Source organism: Sceloporus occidentalis, unplaced genomic scaffold (assembly GCF_023333645.1).
Source record: "Sceloporus occidentalis isolate IW3139 unplaced genomic scaffold, rSceOcc1.0.p SCAF_10, whole genome shotgun sequence".
In the NCBI taxonomy this organism is placed as follows: Eukaryota; Metazoa; Chordata; class Lepidosauria; order Squamata; family Phrynosomatidae; genus Sceloporus; species Sceloporus occidentalis.
In genome coordinates this window covers 13,817,377-13,837,361 of record NW_028316990.1, presented here as the reverse complement: position 1 = coordinate 13,837,361, position 19,985 = coordinate 13,817,377, and the positions used below count along the sequence as shown (strand labels likewise).

Genomic DNA, 19,985 nt, shown 5'->3' with positions numbered 1-19,985 from the left:
TAACTGCCCTGGCTCAGTGTTAGGGAATCCTGGGAACTGTAGGTTATTGTGGCACCAGAGCTCTTTGACAGAGAAAATAAAATGTCTCACGAGCCTACAGTTCCCAGAATTGCCTAGCAAAACAGACTACAGAAATAATCCAGTTTGAAACAATGAGCCAGGGCAATTAAAGCAGTCTCAAACTGGATTATTTCTGCAGCGTTTTGGACCCAAGTTAGAGACACAGCTTGTGGCTGTACAACTGTGGGAGTTGTAACTCTCGCTCCAAAAAGAAAATTTCCCAAGCTCCACTGAGACATGGATGTACCAATTATTCAGGATTTACAAAATTAGTTCTGTTAACAGGGGCCACTGGGCAAGGCAGTTCCCTGCAGTATTTACTCTTATCTTAAGAGCAAACAGTTACTCGTGTTTAAGCCCAAAGAAACTTCTCCAGCACACAAGCTATACAGCATGGTGGCTCTCTGCCAAGGTATAAATAGGGATAGTTTGGAGTTATAAACTTAAATCTCAATTCATTATTATCAAGAAAAAGTACTACTTGCATTATGCACAGTTCCTCTTTGCAAGGGTATCATTTCTCTAATTCTAAACAATGCATCTACATCAGCCAGCTTTGTTTTTCTACTTGCCTTTGCATGTCTGCTCCCATGAAGTAAGAACCCCTGATCCGTTCTGTATCTCCTATTTACAGCTCTACAGGATCTACTCGTTGTTGTTGTTTTTTAATGTGGGGAGCTGACCTTTACCTTAACTCTCCACTCCAAGTAAGCTCCAAGTACAGGAAAGATTACTGTGGAGGCAGAGTAATATTCCATAGAGAGTGACAGATGCTGCCAATTACCTTGACAAATTGTATTGTTGTAGTGTGTCCTCAAGTCATTTCTGACTTATATCCTAGGGCAAACCCATCATGGGTTTTCATGCCAAGATTTGTTCAGAAGGGTTTTGCCACTGCCTTCTTCTGAGGCTGAATGTGACTTGCCCAAAGTCACTCAATGGGTTTCATGGCAAAGTGAGGACCTGAACCTTGGTTCCCAGGGTCCTAGTTCAATACTCAAACTGTTACATCGCATTGGTTCACTGGACAAATTGTATACTCAAGTTTTAAATATTCTATGAAAACAGATTTATGCCACCTGGTTACCTTTTCACCATTTACTGTGACATAAAGATAGACATCAAAAGTGTCATCTTCAACAGAACATAACTTGGCCTCCACTTGGGTAGTTTCTATAAATGATAGAAGCAATAAGAATTAATAATCTATTTCTGCTGTTTCTCCAAATTTTGTTGTTGTTTTTTCTAATAAATAGCTAATAAACATTAACTATTTATTGAATTTATTTCTACCCTTCTCCCAATATTGGAACCAAAGGTAGTTCACAAAATGATTTACAAAGAAACACAGCTAAAATTCAATTCAGTTCAACTAAATAAAAAAAATTAAAAACGATTGGTGGGGGGGAATACACAGACAATCCCCCCATAAAAACATCTTGTTTAGCAGTAACTGACAAGGGCTTGCTTAGATAAAAAGATCTTCACCTGTCAGAAAAAGGAGTGTATCAACACAGACTACTCCCAGTAAGGATATTGAAACGACTGAATTCCTACATTATATTCAAGGAATCAAACAGGAAAGTTGATAGCACAAGACTATTTAATTGCCTTAAGCAAAATTGTAAATAAGTATGTTAGCTTCAAATTAAGCTGATTAGAAGTACACTGGGCCCAATATATTGGTGAGCTAGTCACTTGCAGATTGGAGGTCCTGTAAATTGCCCCACCCCATATTAGCCAATGATAGTACCAAGAGACAGAATCCACTCTAGTTCTAACTACAACCTGTCAACAAATTTGGAATACTAAATTCTGAACACTGGGTTCACCAATATTCTTTACTTTAGGTGTCATATAAATCTGCTAACCTAAACTGCTACATGGATTATTTTATATCTATTGCTTAATGCTTTCACCATATGTCTGAGATGATATAATATGCTTTTCTGTGTATCTTATTACCGTTGAAGAGGTTTTGAAAATACTGGATAGCAGCGATATCCCATTTGGCAGCAGGGCTATAAAAAAGCACATGTTTATTTTACTACAATATTATTTGTCTGTATTTATTAAACATTTTTTACTTTAGTACATTTTACAGATTTAAAAACTGGAAAGAAAAAAAATCTACATATAAAAATAGCATGGTGTTTTGGCAGATATACAATGAGATAATTCAACAGGATGGAAAGAGATATGTGGAGAAGATTCTTCTTGTAGTTATGGGAAGTATCACTCAAAAATACTGTTTGTAAATTATCCACAGAAGCCATAACGCTGCAAAATACAATAATTTCTCACAAACCATACTTACACTGTCTCTGCATTGTCATTGTAATAGTTGAAACACAATGTTACTGGTTTTGTACAGTATAATCTAAACTTTTTTGCTCTGTAGGGCAATTTCATAAACGATTCTAAGGCAACACAAATCCTGAAAACAAAGATTGTGGAACAGAGTTAATACACTTCACTCAAACCATCGGCACAAGTACAACATATAAAATTTCCAGGCAGAATATAAATATGACATAATTCTATTTGTTTTGTCCTTAACAACCATTTCATGAAGGACAATATTATTCCCACGACTGAAATGGTAGCATGGACTAAATCAGAAACTTCTTTAAGATTATCCAACAAGTCCTTAGTAAAAGTTTATATTTTGATGTAGTAGTTTCCAATAGTATATACATTAGTATATAGCAGGATGATACTGGCTCAATGACGCATAGAATCATAGAGTTGGAAGAGACCACAAGAGCCATTCAAGCCAACCTTCTGCCAATAAGGAACATCAATCAAAGTATGGCCATCCAGCCTCTGTTTAAAATCCTCCAAAGGAGGAGACTCAGTCCACTACACTCCGAGGCAGCATTCAAATATATAAAGCTCCTCCTCATCTTTCCTTGCTAGGTCTATTTCTCTAACACAGGTTATACCCCCCAATTACTACATTCCAGTCATAAGACTCATCACACTCTCAGTCATACCTACAGCATCATATCTATTATGCTGCATTAAGAGTTCCAGTTCATCATGTTTATTTCCCATGCACTGTGCATTACTGTAGAGACATTTAAACCCATGCAGTAAGACACTGAGGTAATTTTACTTAAAATATTGTTCAGATTTCTATAGTCACAGTATACACAATGTTTGCTCTCTGATTTTACTTAGTACCATCACATACTTTTCTTTTTTCACAGGAATGCTTTTGGCATAATCCACAAGGAAACATTCTGCAAGGTAATAATCTGTACATGAAATTATCGATTTAACAATAGCTCTGCACCAGGATTTCTGCTCCTGATAATAAACAGCACAAACCTGAAAAAGAAACACATGATGTGTACATTTAAAATTTTATATATAGGTATAGCTCAGTTAAGAAATTACTGTGTTCTTGGACAGGATTAATATGGAAAAAATAGGGTTAGGGTCTTATACCCTCCCAAAAGAAGAGCAGTCCAGCATCTTTCAGAACTGTCAATATGCACCAACACAAAAGCCAGTGTGGTGTAGTGGTCTGAGCATTGGGCTAGGGCTCTGCAGTCCAGGTTTCGAATCTCCAGTCAGTCAAGGAAACCCACTAGATGACTTTAGGCAAGTCACACTCTCTTAGCTTCAAAGGCAAAGGTCTGAACAAATCTTGCCAAGAAAACCCCACATAAGTTTGTCTTTGGGTTATCATAACTTGTAAATGACTTGAAGGCACAGAACTACTACTACTACTACTACTACTTCAACATTTAAAATTGGCACATTTAAAACTGGCCACAATATGCACTTTTGGAGACTAATAATATGCACCAGGTCAGGTAAACCATGCATAACAAAAACATTTAAAATCTAGTGACCATTGGGAAGCTTCTTCCAAAATGCTCACAGGAATGATTTTTCCCCCCTCCATTTTTCTAATTTCAATTCTGGTAACCAAACTTATACATCTATATTTCTTTAACAAGTTGTAGGACAACTAGTGAAGCAGACTTATGTTTTGCTTGGGTTTTTTTTATTGTTTTTCACACATGATCACTAAAGGATTCTGGAAACTATTACTGTTTACCTCACCTGCTGTAGACAGGCACACATCACTACAGAAGGATCGGTTACAATAGAATCCTGCTCTTTCTCAGCTCGAGCCTTTAATGCACTGTTTACTGCAGAGAGGTTGCTGCTACTGACTCCAGGTATGAATTAGCAGGATACCACAGGCCAACCCCATGGTATCCTGCCCGCAGTTCTGATCCAGTTCTGTCTCTGGGCAAAAGTGATAATGTACAGGCATTCAAATGCGAACACACTATCGTACTGTGGAGCTGGTGCCACAGCACACCTCTTACCTGCCACCACCATGTCCACTCTGAAGTCTTCTGGAGCAGCCCATAAGGGTGGAAACGTGGTGACTTGCTACATCCATGTGGCCAGGCGCTCCCTTCCAACATCAGGGGCTGCAACTGAGGCCTTCAGAGTGGACATAACAGCAGGTAAGGAGTACACAGGGATGTGCAGTCTGCTGGCTCTTGCAGCAGAGTTTCTAGGAAATTTATCTATAAACAGCCAGTCTTTTTAGTCCACATTAAGGGCCTTTTGGGCTGGGATCATTCTGGAACCATCAGGCTGGCATCTGGACTGGGTGATCCTGGCCTGGGGCTACTGGCCTGAAATGTCCGCACAGAACAACACGGGCCTTATAGCCGTGTGTTTAGCCTCTAAAAGTCTGCGTTCCTTCAACTTTCCTTCACCATCTGCCTAATGCTGGTGTTGCTACAATATTTTCTAGCTAGACAGTGGACAAAGAGGAAAGAGGGCATATACAATTATTTCAGAGGTTTTCACTGACATAAGCCTGTAAATTCTATGTGGGGTTTAAATAAGCCCATCACATTGGTATGTGGCTTCCTTTATAATGTTGTCTTGCATCTTACCAATGTGAGTAACAGTACCATTGTTTTTCAATGGTTATTGCTTGTGTGGGAAGACAAAAAAGGCGGAAATATGGTATCATACTCACACAAATACTTCTATAAGCATTGAAACCCAATTACAAATATTGACCTCAAATGACCTTCTATTTCCATATTTCCTATTCAAACCTAAGAGATGCAATTGCATTTAAATGAAAAGCAAAATACTAATGTTGCAACATTAATCTCCATTCCCCTGTCCTAAGATTCATATCCACAAAAAATACATTAAATGCCAAAAATTACCTGCCCCTCTTCCAATACCGATGGTTTGATTTCATCCATGCATCTATAATATTTGTTATAGAATTGATTCATGTAAGACTGAAGCTTTTTATATTCCATTTCGTTCTCTACAAAATTTCCACCTCCTTTTATGCCGACCCAAAAGCAGCCTGGATTTTCAATCTGGTCAATAAGCAAGCCATAATTGAAACATTGAAACACACTTGGGCATTTAACAGTCATCATATATACTCAAACTGTGTCCTACAGGTGGATATAACCTTCAAAACATCACAGTACCTTCATTATGAAGACTTCAATCATCTTCAAGCTTTACATACAAATCTGAAAACACAAAAAGCAACACATTAGTAAAGTGCTTCCACAAAATGAACTAACTTCTTTTAAAAATTGCACTAGATAAAATATAAAGGTGTTGAATGTAATTTGGTAAGGGTATGAAAGAATTACTTCAGTAAAAGCCATCTGCTCATCAGTCATAAACCCTAAATCTGTTAAAGTCCTCATCATGAATCCTCCAAGTCAGAATAAATGATGTACTCAAAAAGGCACATGTTTGTGTGTTAAATTCGAAACACAAATAGACTAACTAGAATAAAGACTCACAATGGTGGCTTAGCGGCTGAGAGGTTGACTCTGAAGATCACAACGTCGGCAGGTAGGCAACCAAGTGCTGCGTGGCAGAGTGACTCCTGTCACTAGTCCCAGCTTCTGCCAACCTAGCAGTCTGAAAGCATGTAAAAGCACAAGTAGATAAATAGGTACCACTTTGGTGGGAAGATAACAGTGTTCCATGCAGTCTTTGACACCGCTGGCCCTTCGGCTTAGTAATGGAGATGACTAGTCAGACACAACTTGACAATCACGTCAAAGGGGAAAAAATTACCTTTAAAAGTAAAGGTGCCCTCCTAGCACAAAGGTAGTGAGCTAAACAGAATTGAACTCACTTCTGAGCAAACAGGAATAGGATTGTACTGAAAACTTGCTCCATTGGAGGTGCAAGAACGATCAAGCCCAACTTGAGGAAAACTGCTTCTTAAACCAAGTTATTCTGAGCACAGAATCAGGTAATATTCCTTTGGATGTGCATGCAGCAGGTGAGAAGAGGGGACTCCACTCTGTTTGAGGGGAACAGTAAAAACATTAGGGGCAAAATGTGGGAAGGTCAGGCATGGAGTAGCTACCACTTACACAAATGGTAGAAATTGGCTGTTACATATGTCTGAGCAATTTCCTCAAAGAAGACTTGAATTCAAAAAGAATGACTTTGAAGCTCAGAAGTCACTTCCAAGTGAGCAATACTGCAGCTTTAAAATCTATGCCATAAAGTTTTTTAAAGCTCCTTGTTGTTTATAAACAAAGTTGTCTGAATTGAAATATGAAATCCATCACTGCATAGGCAAGTTGCAACCTACAAAGGCTAAGTTCAGATGCAGTACTAAGCCACGGTTTAGCAGAGAGGAAGTCTAGTATGCAGAGTCTTTGCATGAGAAGCAGAGCCTGGTCTTCAAAGAGATCGTCGTGTTCCTCTGAAAAATCAAGATGCAAAGGGATCTCGCTGCACTTTTGAGAAGAACTGAAAGAGAGAAGTTGGCAGTGCAAGCTTTTGGAGACTTGAGCATACTTTCTCAGATGCATTTGAGGCTTGTTGTCAGCCATATATATATATATATATAGAGAGAGAGAGAGAGAGAGAGAGAGATTATATATATATATTATACACATTATATATATGTTTTATATATAATATATATATATGATATATATGTATACATACTGCATCATTACATACATATATAGATATATGGCTGACAACAAGCTCCAAATGCATCTGAGAAAGTATGCTCAAGTCTACAAAATTATATATATATATATATATATATATATATATATAATTCTTAAGCAACAGATAAATCACCTTAACTTCCACCTCCTTCGGGGTAAAGATTTGTCTCTGCTTAGCCAAAATCAAGAGTTTATTTATATTAATGTGTTTTATTCTCTTAAGAGCTATCTGTTTTAATACTGTAATAATTTAATTCCCTTTTTAATGTACTTTTTTCTTTCTGTTTTTTTAACTGTACTGCTTTTATTTGTTTGTTTTAATGCTGTGAAGCTGCTCTGAGTCCCAGTTCTGGGGAAAAGAGGGGGATACAAATAAATATAATAATAATAATAATAATAATATATAAATAATAATATAAATTTATTTTTAATCACTTAATAATAATAATAGTAAGAAGAATAAGAAGTTATATAGGCTGCGTCCGCACTGGAGAAATAACCCGGTTTGATCCCGCTTTAACTTGTCTGGCTCAAGGCTATGGAATTCTGGGAGCTGGAGTTTGTTGTGGGCCCCAGGCCCACAACAAACTCCAACTCCCAGAATTCCATAGCCTTGAGCCAGAAAAAGAGTTAAAGCGGAATCAAACCGGGTTATTTCTCCAGTGTGGACGCAGCCCTCCTTTAAAAATATCCCTATCGCAGGTTGTTGGCTCTCTGAGGGCTTTAATTTTCCTCAATCATGCCGACTAAGTCACTCCCTTCTTCACCTCAGAAGAAGGAGCCCTCACAAAACACGACCGCTCTCCTTCGCCTCTCGACGCCTTCTGGCCCGAAATGATGCCCCAGGGGGCGGGGCTTCCCTTTCAAGCGCTAACGTTAAAAAAAAGGACACCAATTAGGCCACGCCTCGCAGCCATTCCAAAGCGAGAGTTTACCTTGGGCTAAACCATTCATTAAAGGAGGGGGGAGTAGGGAGGAAATGAAATGTGAGATTAAAAGAGAACCGCTGACACAACTCGATGTCGCTGTGAGTCTCGTTGTAAGGGGAGGGGAAGAAACTCTAAACTGTTGCCATGAAGGAAAAAAGGAAGATTTCTCCCCCATTTTGTTCTCTTTTTGTCTCCCCCCTCCTCGCATAGAACTTGGATTGTTCTTATGCTGAAGGACGGACGGTGGGCGGGCTATTCCGACCTATTGGTCAATAAGAAGACAGATGCCCGTTAAGTGACTGGAGAAGAGGCCAATGGGGGAGGAATAGCCCCACATTGTTCTTATTGATGGAGGGCGGGCTATTCCGACCTGTCGTCCAATAAAGAGACAGATATTCGTTAAGTGATTGGGAAGGAGGCCAATCAGAGTGACAGAGGGCCTCAGTGGAGGCGTGCGGGTGTGGGCCAATGTGGTGACTTTCACACGGAAACGGGGACTTTTCAGAGCTTTTGGTGTGATTTTGGTGCCTGGCTCTATTTCAGTGCATTTTGGGTGACTTTTGCCCATTTCAGCTCCAGCCCTGACTCTGAGAGCGAGGCTGGCTACAGAGCAACCAACCCTTTGGAGTGTCACACACTCACAGCCCCAGGAAGCTCTCTCTCTCTCTCTCTCTCTCTCAGCCCCCGACTCCTTTCCTAGGCTTAAGCGTACTTCCTCAGATGCATGGGAACTGTAGTTCATTGTGGCACCAGAGCTCTTTCTCACAAAACTACAATTCCCAGGGTTCCCTAGCACTGAGCCAGGGCAGTTAAAGCGGTTTCAAACTGGATTATTTCTGCAATATGGATTGGACCTTGAGCATTTTTAATAACGAAGGTCCAAAACACACTGCAGAAATAATCCAGTTTGTGACCGCTTTAACTCTCCTGGCTCAGTGCTAGGGAATCCTGGGAATTGTAGTTCGTTGTGGCACCAGAGCCCTTTCTGATAGAGAAGGCTCAATGTCTCACAAAACTACCATTCCCAGGGTTCCCTAGCACTGAGCCAGGGCAGTTTAAAGCCTTGGTCTCAAACTGGGTTGTTATTATTATTGTTTCTGAAGGGTGTGTGTGTGTTTTGGGGACCCTTGTTGTGTGTACTTTCGAGCCATTTCTGGCTTTTAAGGCTGAGAGAGTGTGACTTCTTGGCCAAGGGCCACCCAATGGGCCTCCATGGCTGAGCCCCTGGGATTCGAACCCTTGGCCTCATCCGCACTGGAGAAATAGCAAACCAACTTGCGAACTATCGTATTGTATTACGATTTTACTGTACACCGCTATGATCATCGCGGAATAGCGGTCTATAAATAAAACATATTATTATTATTATTATTATTATTATTAACTAGGCTCCGGCTGACCCTTGCCGTTTATATGCAAATAACAACGAAGATATATCAACGTAATATATGCGCTTGTCCCTCCATTGTTTTTCGCCTTCGTAATACATGCATTTTAACAAATCGTTGTCATTTGGAAAGCAAATTGAATTTCAGAAGGTAAGCGATGATGAAAGTAGTCAAGGAGAGCAATGTTATTCAAAATAAACATTTATTTTTTTTAAACAATCCGTGTAAAGAATAAATTAAGAGTCAAACAAAACGTCTAATTATAAATACTTATCATTAAGCATTTTTTGAAATAATAAAATATTTGAACCCAAATATATTTCCACAGATTTAAAAAAATTCACTTTATAAACTTTACTTGGCTTTACAGATAGACACATTTCCACATCTCTAGCAAAGTGCCTTCGGTCCCAAAAGCAGAACTTCTGAACGTCGTATTAATAATAGTCCATTGAATTTAAAAGGACTTGTCCAGATGTAAAACTGGAATCTTAAGCAGTCGTTTCAAAGTCAATGTGAATAAACACGGTAAGTAAGCATGCAGGACTATCTCTGTATCTAAGAGATGACAAAAGCAGGATAACTGAAGATATTGAATTATATCGATACTAAAGGACTTCAGCTTATCCCAGTACTGTTCAAGGCTAAATGGCTGAAACGCCACATGGCACTTTAGTGACCTGAATCCATAACTGTATAAACAAAGGTCAGGTTCTTAAGCTCCAGAATTAGCACATTTAGACAAATATTTAGCTGCAACACTAAATACGTTTATGCTAGGCTTGAGGTATATACTTAAAATGGCACAAGAACGTCGTCACCCTGAACTGCCATATGGGTCCTTGTATATAAAAATATATTAACTATTTTAAAAATGCCAATATCAGAAAAAATATATTACAGCCTGCTATTACAGTCTGCGCTGTTTCCAGCTTTAGAGTCTATAATGAGTGGGTTGATGTGTTTGTACTTCTGTCGGATGTTCACGTGGACGCTAACGTGATTAAGGTTTTGGGTCACTATCCGGTGAAGTTTATTAGCCCCTTTCATTAGTTCTTCAATCTTTTTATCTGACGTCAAAACGGGTTTCTTTTCCCCTGTCAGATCAGGATCTTCTGGGTATAGCTCATCACCTAAAAATTAAATTATATATAAATCTACAGTTATACATAAACAATGCTTGCTTCAGTGAACATTCTGGTTGCCTCTAGTAATCCTGCCATCAAACAGCAGGATGGAAGCTTGCAAAGATTGAGAAGCGGTTCGGGAGATAATTTTTCGTAAGAGGGTCTAAATGCAAGTACATCAGGGCAAGCATTAAAGGATCCCAATGCACCAATAAAGGGGGCCTCCCTGTCAAAGTGTATGTTACATTATATAGTTGGGCCTCCACATTTCATAGAATCATAGAATAATAGAGTTGGAAGAGACCACATGGGCCACCCAGTCCAACCCTCTGCCATGCAGGGAATCCAAATCAAAGCATCCCTGACAGATGGCCATCCAGCCTCTGCTTAATGACCTCCAAAGAAGGAGACTCCATTACAATCTCTGAGGGAGTGTGTTCCACTGTCGGACAGCCCTTACTGTCAGGAAGTTCCTCCTAATGTTGAGGTGGAATCTCTTTTGCTGTAGCTTGCATCCATTGTTCCGGGTCCTAGTCTCTGGAGCAGCAGAAAACAAGCTTGCTCCATCCTCAATATGAGGGCTTAATATTTGTGGATTTGATTATTCATGAGTTTGTCAGTTTCTGAAGGGCACTTCTTCCCTCCCCCTGCCATTGCAGCTCCCTATGCGCACATGCTCCTCCTCTTCCTTCCTTTTCTTTCCCACCAGAGAAGCAGCCCAGGACAGAGTAGCCAGGAAGGGCATGTGCATTTGCATGCGCCTCCTACTTTCTTCCATTGCCTCACTTGTCCAGTCACCACAAGGCAGCCCTAGGTAGGCTGAGTAAGCTTCCCATTGCCTCCCCCTCTGTACTGGATGACACCATGCCTGGGGCACCACTGGCCATGCCCATTTGTGGTTTTTCCACTTTCATGGGAGTCTTGCGCCGCTAAGCCCCATGAATGTGGAGGGCAGACTGTATATATTTATGGAATGGAAAATCAGATTTGCATGTTCCAGGCTGTACATACACATAGCTCCCATTCAGATGTAACACAATAAATTAAGGACCGGCATTAAAAAGGTTAAAGAAACACTAGCTTTGCGCTCACATGCTTCCATCTAAATGTACCAAGGAAGGAAGTTTAAAGCTTCTTGACATATTTCTGGAGAAATTAGTTTCCTATTGCGTCTGAATATGGGGAACTGTAGTTTGTTCCGACAACAGTTCAAATAAATCAAGATCCTTGTTTGACCTATCTGTTGGTTAGAACAAACCGCTGTTCTCCATGACTGAAAACATTAAACTTTCCCCTCTTGCACACAGAAAGGAGTGTGCATGAACCCATGGTCTGCTGTGGCATATTCTTCTTTGAACAGAGCAGTTGCTTTATTTTACATACCACCACAGAAATAAATGCAACTGTTTGTAAACAATCCAAAACATTGGGCATAATAACTGGAAGTCGTAGAATTAAATTTGTGTGGTTACTTCAAGTCATTTCTGACTTGTGGTAACCCTTTATGAACCTATCAAAGCTTTCTTGACAAGTTTTATTCAGGGGAGCAGTTTTCCTTTGCTTCCTTGAGGCTGAAAGTGTGACTTCTTTAAGGTTACCAAGTGGGTTTCTGTGGCCAAGCAGGGATTTGAACCCTGGGTTGTATCAGTGTTATTCCATTACATTTGATGGAAATGTAAGTGAGCTAGAATGAACCAAGGCTATTCACTGCTACAATAACTAAAACCAGACAATTGAGTGTAAACACTCTTTCTTGGCAAACAGTTAATATATCATATAACTCTTCAAAATATCATTTCAGAAAGGTGCGGTGGTACATAAAGGTGACTATGGCCAAGATTCTTGGCCAAACATTTTGCCTCCTGGTCATAGCTGTCTATTGGCCAGGGGAGAACTGGCAATGCCTGGGTAGCACCCACTTTCCAGGACATCAGAAGAGACATCGCTCCTCTGTATCTCTGTGAGTACACTAGTATACAATGGAAAACCAGGATGGCAATAGCTTTTTTCTTGGGTGCAGATATACATCCAGATGGTCCCTGGGCCACTAAATGGCTACGGTGGGTATGCGCTGGCGTTGTGAAGGAGAGGGGCTGTGCAAGGAGCTATTAAAAACGTTCTCCCACAATATTCCCCAAATAGCATGTGCTGCCTTAGCCCCAGGTTACATCGGCATGCCACCAACTGGATTCTGGTCCATACTGCCTGAAGACAGTAAATAAAACCAATCACTACTTCAATAAGCAACCTAATTGAACCTCATTTTCATCTACCTGGTAAAATCTGCATGTGGCCATCTGAAGCAACCAACAGAACAGGCATCCAACGTTCACATCCTTCCAAAGCTCGCTTGGAGCCAAATGCATGCAAATCGCGAAGAGACGAGAAATTGCAGAGCCTGCATAACTCGTAAAACTGCGGCGGTGCTATCCAGATGTCTTGCGACTTAAAGAGTTCGACAGCTTCTGAGGGCGTTGACCACTGAAAAAGAAGGAAGGTTAAGACAGTCTCCATGGTCTAAAGTTCCCAATGAAATGTGCCTTCTGAATATTTGATTATTTGTGTTTTAATCTTTTTAATGATCATCTTTTCAGCTTATCTTGTTTTTAGTTTTTGTAAGCCATGTGAGGTCCCATTATTCTCCTGTAATCTTTTAAAGGAGGGTTACGCTGACAGTCAAACAAGACACACGATTGACCTATTTTTAAAGCACCATGATATAGTTTAAGTTTTGAATGCAAAAGGAACTCAAAGGCCAGTACTGAAGAGGCACTTCTTGATGTGTGGAGTAAGATAGAAATTGACAAGGCAACCTCACTGACAGTCCCTGACGCATTCACACTGGCCTTGAGCTGGTACTATGGACTGGATCAGAGATGACGATTTATGCAATGGCAGAAGTCATTGCAAAACCTGGTGGTGAAAGCCAGTACCTTCCAGATGCCAATGAACCCTGTGGCCATGATGCAAAGAGCAACACGGTTTGGATCCAAAGCAGCTAGGCAAACATTCATGCCTGTGTCTTCCTTGATCACACAGGTGAAGCATCCTGGTAGTTGGTCCCAATAATAGACTATTAATATAAGATTAAAAGACTGAAAGGAAATAGTATGCGCCTTCATCTTGTCTGTTTTAAGAAACATTCCTGTTCCTGATTATAGGCCATATTGTCAGACGCATAAAACCCTAGTTCCTAATGCACACTGTCAAACCAGGTTATTTTTGCAGTAGTGCGGATGCAGACAATATGATTTTAGCCTTGGATGAAACCTCACAGAATCCATGGGTCTAGCATGAGCAGCAAGGAGAAGGACCTTCTACCTGGGACTGGGAAGGGATCTGGGACTCCAGCTCCCAGCATCCCAGACTACTGACCAACGTGGCTGAGGCTTCTGGGACCTGGAGTCCAAAATCAGTTCGGGGACCACTGCATTTGCGCAAACAAGCATCCCTATGGATTCTGTATGGTGTCAAATGGGAGGAGATGGAGGTGGTCCATGGAAGAGGAGGGGCTGACACCAACCCCAGGGAGGCCACTGGAACAGGCCTTGGTTCCCCATCTGAGAACAGAAACCCACTGGGTGACCCTGGGCAGCAAGCCCTCCATTCTCAGCCTGTGCTCTGATAGGAATTACTCCCTCAGTGCTAGATGCGGACTGAGTCCTCAAGCTTTACCCTTTAAGGGCTTTTGGACTACATCTCCCAGAATCCCATGCTATGGTCTAACGTGGCTGAGGCTTCTGGGAGCTGAAGTCCAAAATCTCTCTTATAAAAGGGCAGAGTTTGGGGGGGGGGGGCACTGCTGATGTGAAGATGCTTGACTCAACCTGCCCTGGCTGAAGGCTATGGAATTCTGGGAGTTGGAGTTTGCACCGCTTTAACTCCTTCTCCGCTCTGGGCCCCACAACAAACTCCAACTCCCAGAATTCCATAGCAGTGAGCCAGAGGAGGAGTCAGTCAAGGGAGCGAGGTCTCACCTGGCAGGCGGTGACCTCTCCTTCGTCGTGGGAGGCCTCGGGGGGCGCCTGGCCGAGGCAGCAGAGGAAGAAGGCGGTGTCGTACCTCCTTCCCCCGCGGCCCTCCCTTCCGACCGGGGTGAGCCAGTTGCTCCATTCGTGGAGGGCCCAGAGGTTGGGCACGCAGCCCAAGAGCCGGCAGAGCTGCAGGAAGCTCCCCGGCTGCCGCTGCACCCTCCGCCGCCACTCGGAGAGCTCCGCGGGCGGAGGGAGCCTCTCCGGAGGAAGCAGCGAAGCCGGGGAGGCCGAGGAGGAGGCCGAGGAGGAGGAGGGTCCCCCTTCGGGCGCCAGGAGCAGCACCCCGGCCTCCTCGAAGGTCTCGCGGATGGCGCAGAGGCGGAAGGCCACCTCTCCGGGCAAAGCGGCGCTGCCCAGCTCGGGCCTCTCGGCGGCGAAGAGCGGGGCCTTGGCGGAGGCTCCTCCTGGGAGGAGGCCGCAGCGAGGCTCCGGGGGCAAGAGAGGCAGCCACTCCGGGGAGAAGTCGGCCGCGTCGGCCACGCCGCCCGGGAAGACGTGGGCGCTGGGCAGGAAGGCGCTGCGGGGGCTCCGCCTCAGGAGCAGCAGCTGGTAGTCGAAGGAGCCTCCGGCCACCTCTCCGCTCCCTCCGCCGCCGGCCGTCAGGAGCACCGTGGCCGCCTCCCTCCAAGGCCGCACCCGGGAGCTCATCCTCCTCCTCCTTCTCCTCAGGCCTCCCAGCGGCTTCGGGGAAAGACTAGGCCGCGCCTCTGAGGGAAGGAGCAGCAGGAGGAGGAGGGCACGGCCAGGGCAATGGCCTCCCTCCTGGGGCTAATGCCACACACGCGCCCTTCGCCGCCTCCTCCTCCTGGCATTTCCCAACATCCACGAGCCTCAGCCAGGCTCCCAGGCCCTTCGGACTTCAGCTCCCAGAAGCCTCGGCCACGTTGCTCCGTAGAGTGGGATTCTGGGAGATGGAGTCAGAAGCCCCGAAACACTGATTGAGAAACATACTAGAGTTATAATTGACAGTGGTCCCCAAACTCTGCCCTTTAAAGAGACGTTGGACTTCCGCTCCCAGAAGCCTCAGCCATCGTTGGCCAATAGCCTGGGATTCTGGGAGATGAAGTCCAAAGGCCCTTAAGGTGGAGCACAGTTTGGGGTCCACTGCTTCTAGACCAATGGTTCCCAAACTGTTCCTCTTAAAGAGATGATCTTGGACTTCAGGCTTCTTCTAGCTTTGTGTGTTGTTCCTGGCTAATAACTTTCCCATCATCGTGAACAGACTGATGTTGCTTGTTTACATGTCTGTGAGATGCTGGAGGGCATGGCATGGCATTGTAACATCTAAGTAAGGTATCGCTGGGATGAGTAGATGCTGTGTGTGTGTTGGGGGGGATTACTAATTCCTAAGATGTAAAGGAAACCAGATTGAAATCAGACCCCTCTCTATCTGCCATGGTTCCTCTCTCCAGCGATGGCTTCCCCATCGGCGGCGGATGTTTAAAACAGAGAACAGGTGGTTACATGGGAGATGCTCTGCTCTGGGCCTTGCTGTCATGAGGCTCTTTAGGCACACCAACAGAACACAATGATTAGTAGAGAAAGTAAGGAGCTTATCGCATGGACAATAAACCTGGCTGCACCCCAGCGGGACGCAGGTGGGTTGTGCGGTGCAAGTGGGGATGATCGTAGAGTTGGAAGACACCGCAAGGGCCCTGATCCAGTCCAACCCCATTCTGCCATGCAGGAAATCTCAATCAAAGCATCCCCTGTGACAGATGGCCATCCAGCCTCTGCTTAAAGACCTCCAAGGAGGGAGACTCCACTGTCTTCCACTGTCGAACAGCCCTTACTGTCAGGAAGTTCCTCTAATGTTGAGGTGGAATCTCTTTTTCTATAGTTTGCATCCATTGTTACAGATCCTGTTCTCTGGAGCAGCAGAAAACAAGCTTGCTCCCTCCTCAATATGGCATCCCTTCAAGTATTTAAACAGGGCTCTCATATCACCTCTTAACCTTCTCTTCTCCAGGCTAAACATCCCCAGCTCCCTAAGTCATTCCTCATAGGGCTTCATGGTTTCCAGACCCTTCACCATTTTATTGCACATAACTTGCTGCTGATTCTGCCATGCGAGTGCAGTCCGGCTGCATCTTGGGTCCCAGGCGCATGTTGGAGGCCACTAAAGCAACCTCCAAAGCATACCTAGGAGCCTGGATGCAGCCATGTTGGGAGGCAGGCAGGCAGGCTTTTTGTCCATGCAATACGCTCCTAAGAGGTCCAAAACTCACTGCAAAAGTAATCCAGTTTGAGACTTCTTTAACTGCTCTGGCTCAGTGCTAGGGAATATTGAGAATTATAGTTCATTGTGGTACCATTACTCTCTGGCAGTCTCACAAAAGTACAGTTAAAAGTGGCCTCTTCTTAGATTTCATTTGTATCTCTTAGGTGTCCCAAAGAAATAGAAGACACAGGCCAGCCATACACTTTGCAGCATTCCTTCATAATGCAAAAGGGAACATATATAGTCTAATCTTTGAAATAAAACATCTATTCTATACTTTTTTTGGATTGCACAATTCTGTCTAAATGTTTACTCAGAAATAAATCTCATTATCATAAGCAATGCTTCAATGAAAGCGTTCTTAGGATTTCAGCCTCTGTGTATCTAGTGTTTTACATTTTCAAGGGGGGATTTTGAAAATGCCTTACCTTTATATGCATAACCATTCTTTTTACTGAATTAATGTTGCTCACACAGTGAACTCCTTGGCTAAGGAAAGGTAACAAGTCTTCCACATCAAATCCAAGAAATTGCTCTCTACATCTATAGAATCACATTCATTACATTGAGAGAAGGGGGCATTCCTAGATGATGTGGTAGTTACCTTCTCCGTGAATCTATTGCCCTTTAACATCATTTTAAAAATTACACTTGGAAGCAGAGTACCAGAACCCATCCCTTCTACTTCCACATTCACTTATTGTAAGACAAGAGGAAACACTGAGGACCTAGTAGATCATATCTGTCTGCTTGTCTCTGTTTAACCATCCTTAACTTGGACCATGCCAGGTTGTGAACATTTTAAACAGATTTTCAGTGGCAGATAATTCACTTGAAAGATTTGCACAGGGCCTGATAGCATGGCTGCAAGTTCATTTTGGTAGCTTGGCAGACTAGCAGAGGTCAGCCAGCTGGCTGATCACATTAAACAAAAACTGGGGCAAACCACCAGCATAACTATAATCAGACTCACACACGCAAAACTGGACATCTGCTTGCTCTATTTTTCTCTTAGATACAATATTTTGCTAGTTTGGATGTAAAGGTATACAGACTTGATCCTCAAATATGTCTGGATATTTTAATTTGCTCTTGAATTCCTTTGTGTACTTACTAGCAGTTCCTCAAGACTCAGTTTTGAATAAACGAGATTCAGTTTGCTTTCTGAAAATTCTTGCCACACATCTGGAAAACTCTTCCTCTTATTTGTTTTATAAAACACATAAAATATTTGTAATGTGATTGATTAAAGGAACCAAACAGCTGAGTTGTGGTCCACAGATTCACACGCTATAGACATAAGCCAGCAATCTGCGGCTGCAGCAACCATACGGTCCACAGGAAAGGATCTGCAGGAAAAGGGAGCTCCAAAATAGAGCTCCTTGCCATGATGCCACCAAGGCACCATTTCTGCCCTGGGGCGTCACATTGACATCATGCATGCGCCGTGCATTTTGGAAGCGGTGTGTACATGACATCATCGATACATGTGCTATGTGGACAGTGCTGTGTAACAATGATGCCATCCACATGAACTAGGGCTTGGGAGCATGTGGTTGCTGTGTGCTCCCAAGCCCTAGTTTTGGCCTAAGGGTGCCACAAGGCGGGCCATAATCTTAATAGAGACAGAAGCACATATAGTTAAAGTGAAGTAATATTATGTATGTTCTACATTATCATTCTTGAGTTAATTGTCTTATTCTTTTGTGAGTTTTATACTCTGAATATTAATTATTTGTAAAACTCGCCCTGAAACATATTGTCACTTCAAAACACTCGAATTCTTCAAAGTGGAAGTATTAATGTTGACCTTGGATATCTGCCTTGAATCCTATTGCGGGAGAAAGGCGGGATATAAATCTTGGAAATCAATCAATAAATATCAATACACAGTTGTCAATAATGGCATTTAAGAGATAACAGAGTGTCTCATGTGGCTTTCTTGGCCTGCCTTGTTTCTGTGAATCTTGTCATAACGTTATTCGTATTTTCCCACTGCTTGCTATGAATAATTGTGGAGAGGATGCAGTGCAGGGGATTCAGCGCAACTTTATTCCCCCTGCAAGTGTATACTCATTTGTTTCATCCATAGAAGAGTAACCCTCTAAGTGTATATTTTCCTAAAGCATTATTTTTACTTACTTAGCAAGACTTACTTTTTAACACAACCTGCAATGTATACCTTGTGGAATTAAAGCAGAAAGTGAGTAACTGCATTTTGTACCATGTATTTGCGCACTCCATGTAGTCTTCTTTCTTGCTGCTCTATTCAGATACTTGCCACATGTACAAACAGGCAAGATTTAAAAGCAGTCATTCTTCAGTAATCCCAGTTGTACTGTATGCTTCTCACTGCAACTGGCTGCTCACGTTGTGGCCTTACTCTTCCACCCAGACCTCAGCCTGCATTAAAAGACTAACATAATCGTATTGAGAGAGAGCATTTAGAGGACTATAATCCAATGGTCTTCCTGAATGACTTTTTATATAATGAAAATCTGTGAAGGGTAAATATGTTGATGAGGAGCTTCACAAACATTTATTTATATACAAATTATTCTGCACTCTTAATTTTCAGCCGGAAGCTTGGAGCTTTAAGACCTCTTGGATTTTGTTTTTATATAGATACAATCCCCGGACACAACATGGATTTTCGGGTTTCGTTGTTTTCAGTTCTAATGTCATACATGAGAAAATGTATCTTTCATTATCCAATCCCGCTTCCGGTTTTTATTTTAACTTGAACAAAACCAGATTAAACACATGTGTACCGTTAGTTCGAGATATATAGACTCACATTCAATTTTGCCAACTCTAAATTCCTTGGCTTCATTTTCTTTTTCTTCTATGTGAAAGGCTTGGCTGCTATAAATTCTACTGAATATGTAGTACTACCCTTGTAATTAAAAGATTAAAACCCTGATCTAAACACCCTTGCTTTAAAGTTGGTGCCATTCCCTATTTATAGAATTGTCTAGGTGGGTTTAGCTATAATATATCTCTGAGGCTTCATCTGAACTGCAGAAATCCAGTTTGACACCACTTTAACTGCCATGGTTCAGTGCAATGGAATTCTTGGAACTGTAGTTTTGTGAGACATTAAACCTTGGTGAGAAAGCTCTAGGGCCACAGCAGATTACAATTCCTAGGATTCTATAGGATGGAGCCATGACAGTTAAAGCAGTGTCAAACTGCACTAATTCTGCAGTTCAGATGCAGCCT

General features: G+C 42.5%; 2 protein-coding genes across 6 annotated transcripts in view; both read right to left on the bottom strand.

Moving 5' to 3' along the window:
* TDRD12 (tudor domain containing 12) overlaps positions 1-7,893 on the bottom strand; it is a 39,001-nt gene extending 31,108 nt beyond the window's left edge. Inside the window, exons 1-8 of one of the 5 annotated variants that reach the window (XM_089539789.1) lie at positions 7,832-7,893; positions 5,886-6,006; positions 5,559-5,603; positions 5,280-5,441; positions 3,257-3,393; positions 2,378-2,497; positions 2,026-2,081; positions 1,148-1,233 (exon numbers count right to left, since the gene is read on the bottom strand). In XM_089539789.1, the coding sequence (XP_089395915.1) occupies positions 1,148-1,233; positions 2,026-2,081; positions 2,378-2,497; positions 3,257-3,393; positions 5,280-5,441; positions 5,559-5,582 (585 nt within the window). In that variant the 5' untranslated portion in view covers positions 5,583-5,603; positions 5,886-6,006; positions 7,832-7,893. Of the gene's footprint in view, positions 1-1,147; positions 1,234-2,025; positions 2,082-2,377; positions 2,498-3,256; positions 3,394-5,279; positions 5,442-5,558; positions 5,604-5,885; positions 6,007-7,831 lie in introns of those variants that run through there. The other 4 variants (XM_089539791.1, XM_089539790.1, XM_089539793.1 and 1 more) reach the window with 4 other exon arrangements.
* Positions 7,894-9,611: 1,718 nt separating this feature from the next.
* On the bottom strand, positions 9,612-15,602 carry NUDT19 (nudix hydrolase 19). The gene is made up of 3 exons (XM_089540087.1): positions 14,486-15,602; positions 12,782-12,989; positions 9,612-10,514 (listed from the first exon to the last, which is right to left on the bottom strand). Exons 1-3 carry the CDS (start codon positions 15,188-15,190, stop codon positions 10,279-10,281), a joined length of 1,149 nt encoding a protein of 382 aa, XP_089396213.1. The 5' UTR covers positions 15,191-15,602; the 3' UTR covers positions 9,612-10,278.
* Between the last annotated feature and the right edge of the window lie 4,383 nt (positions 15,603-19,985).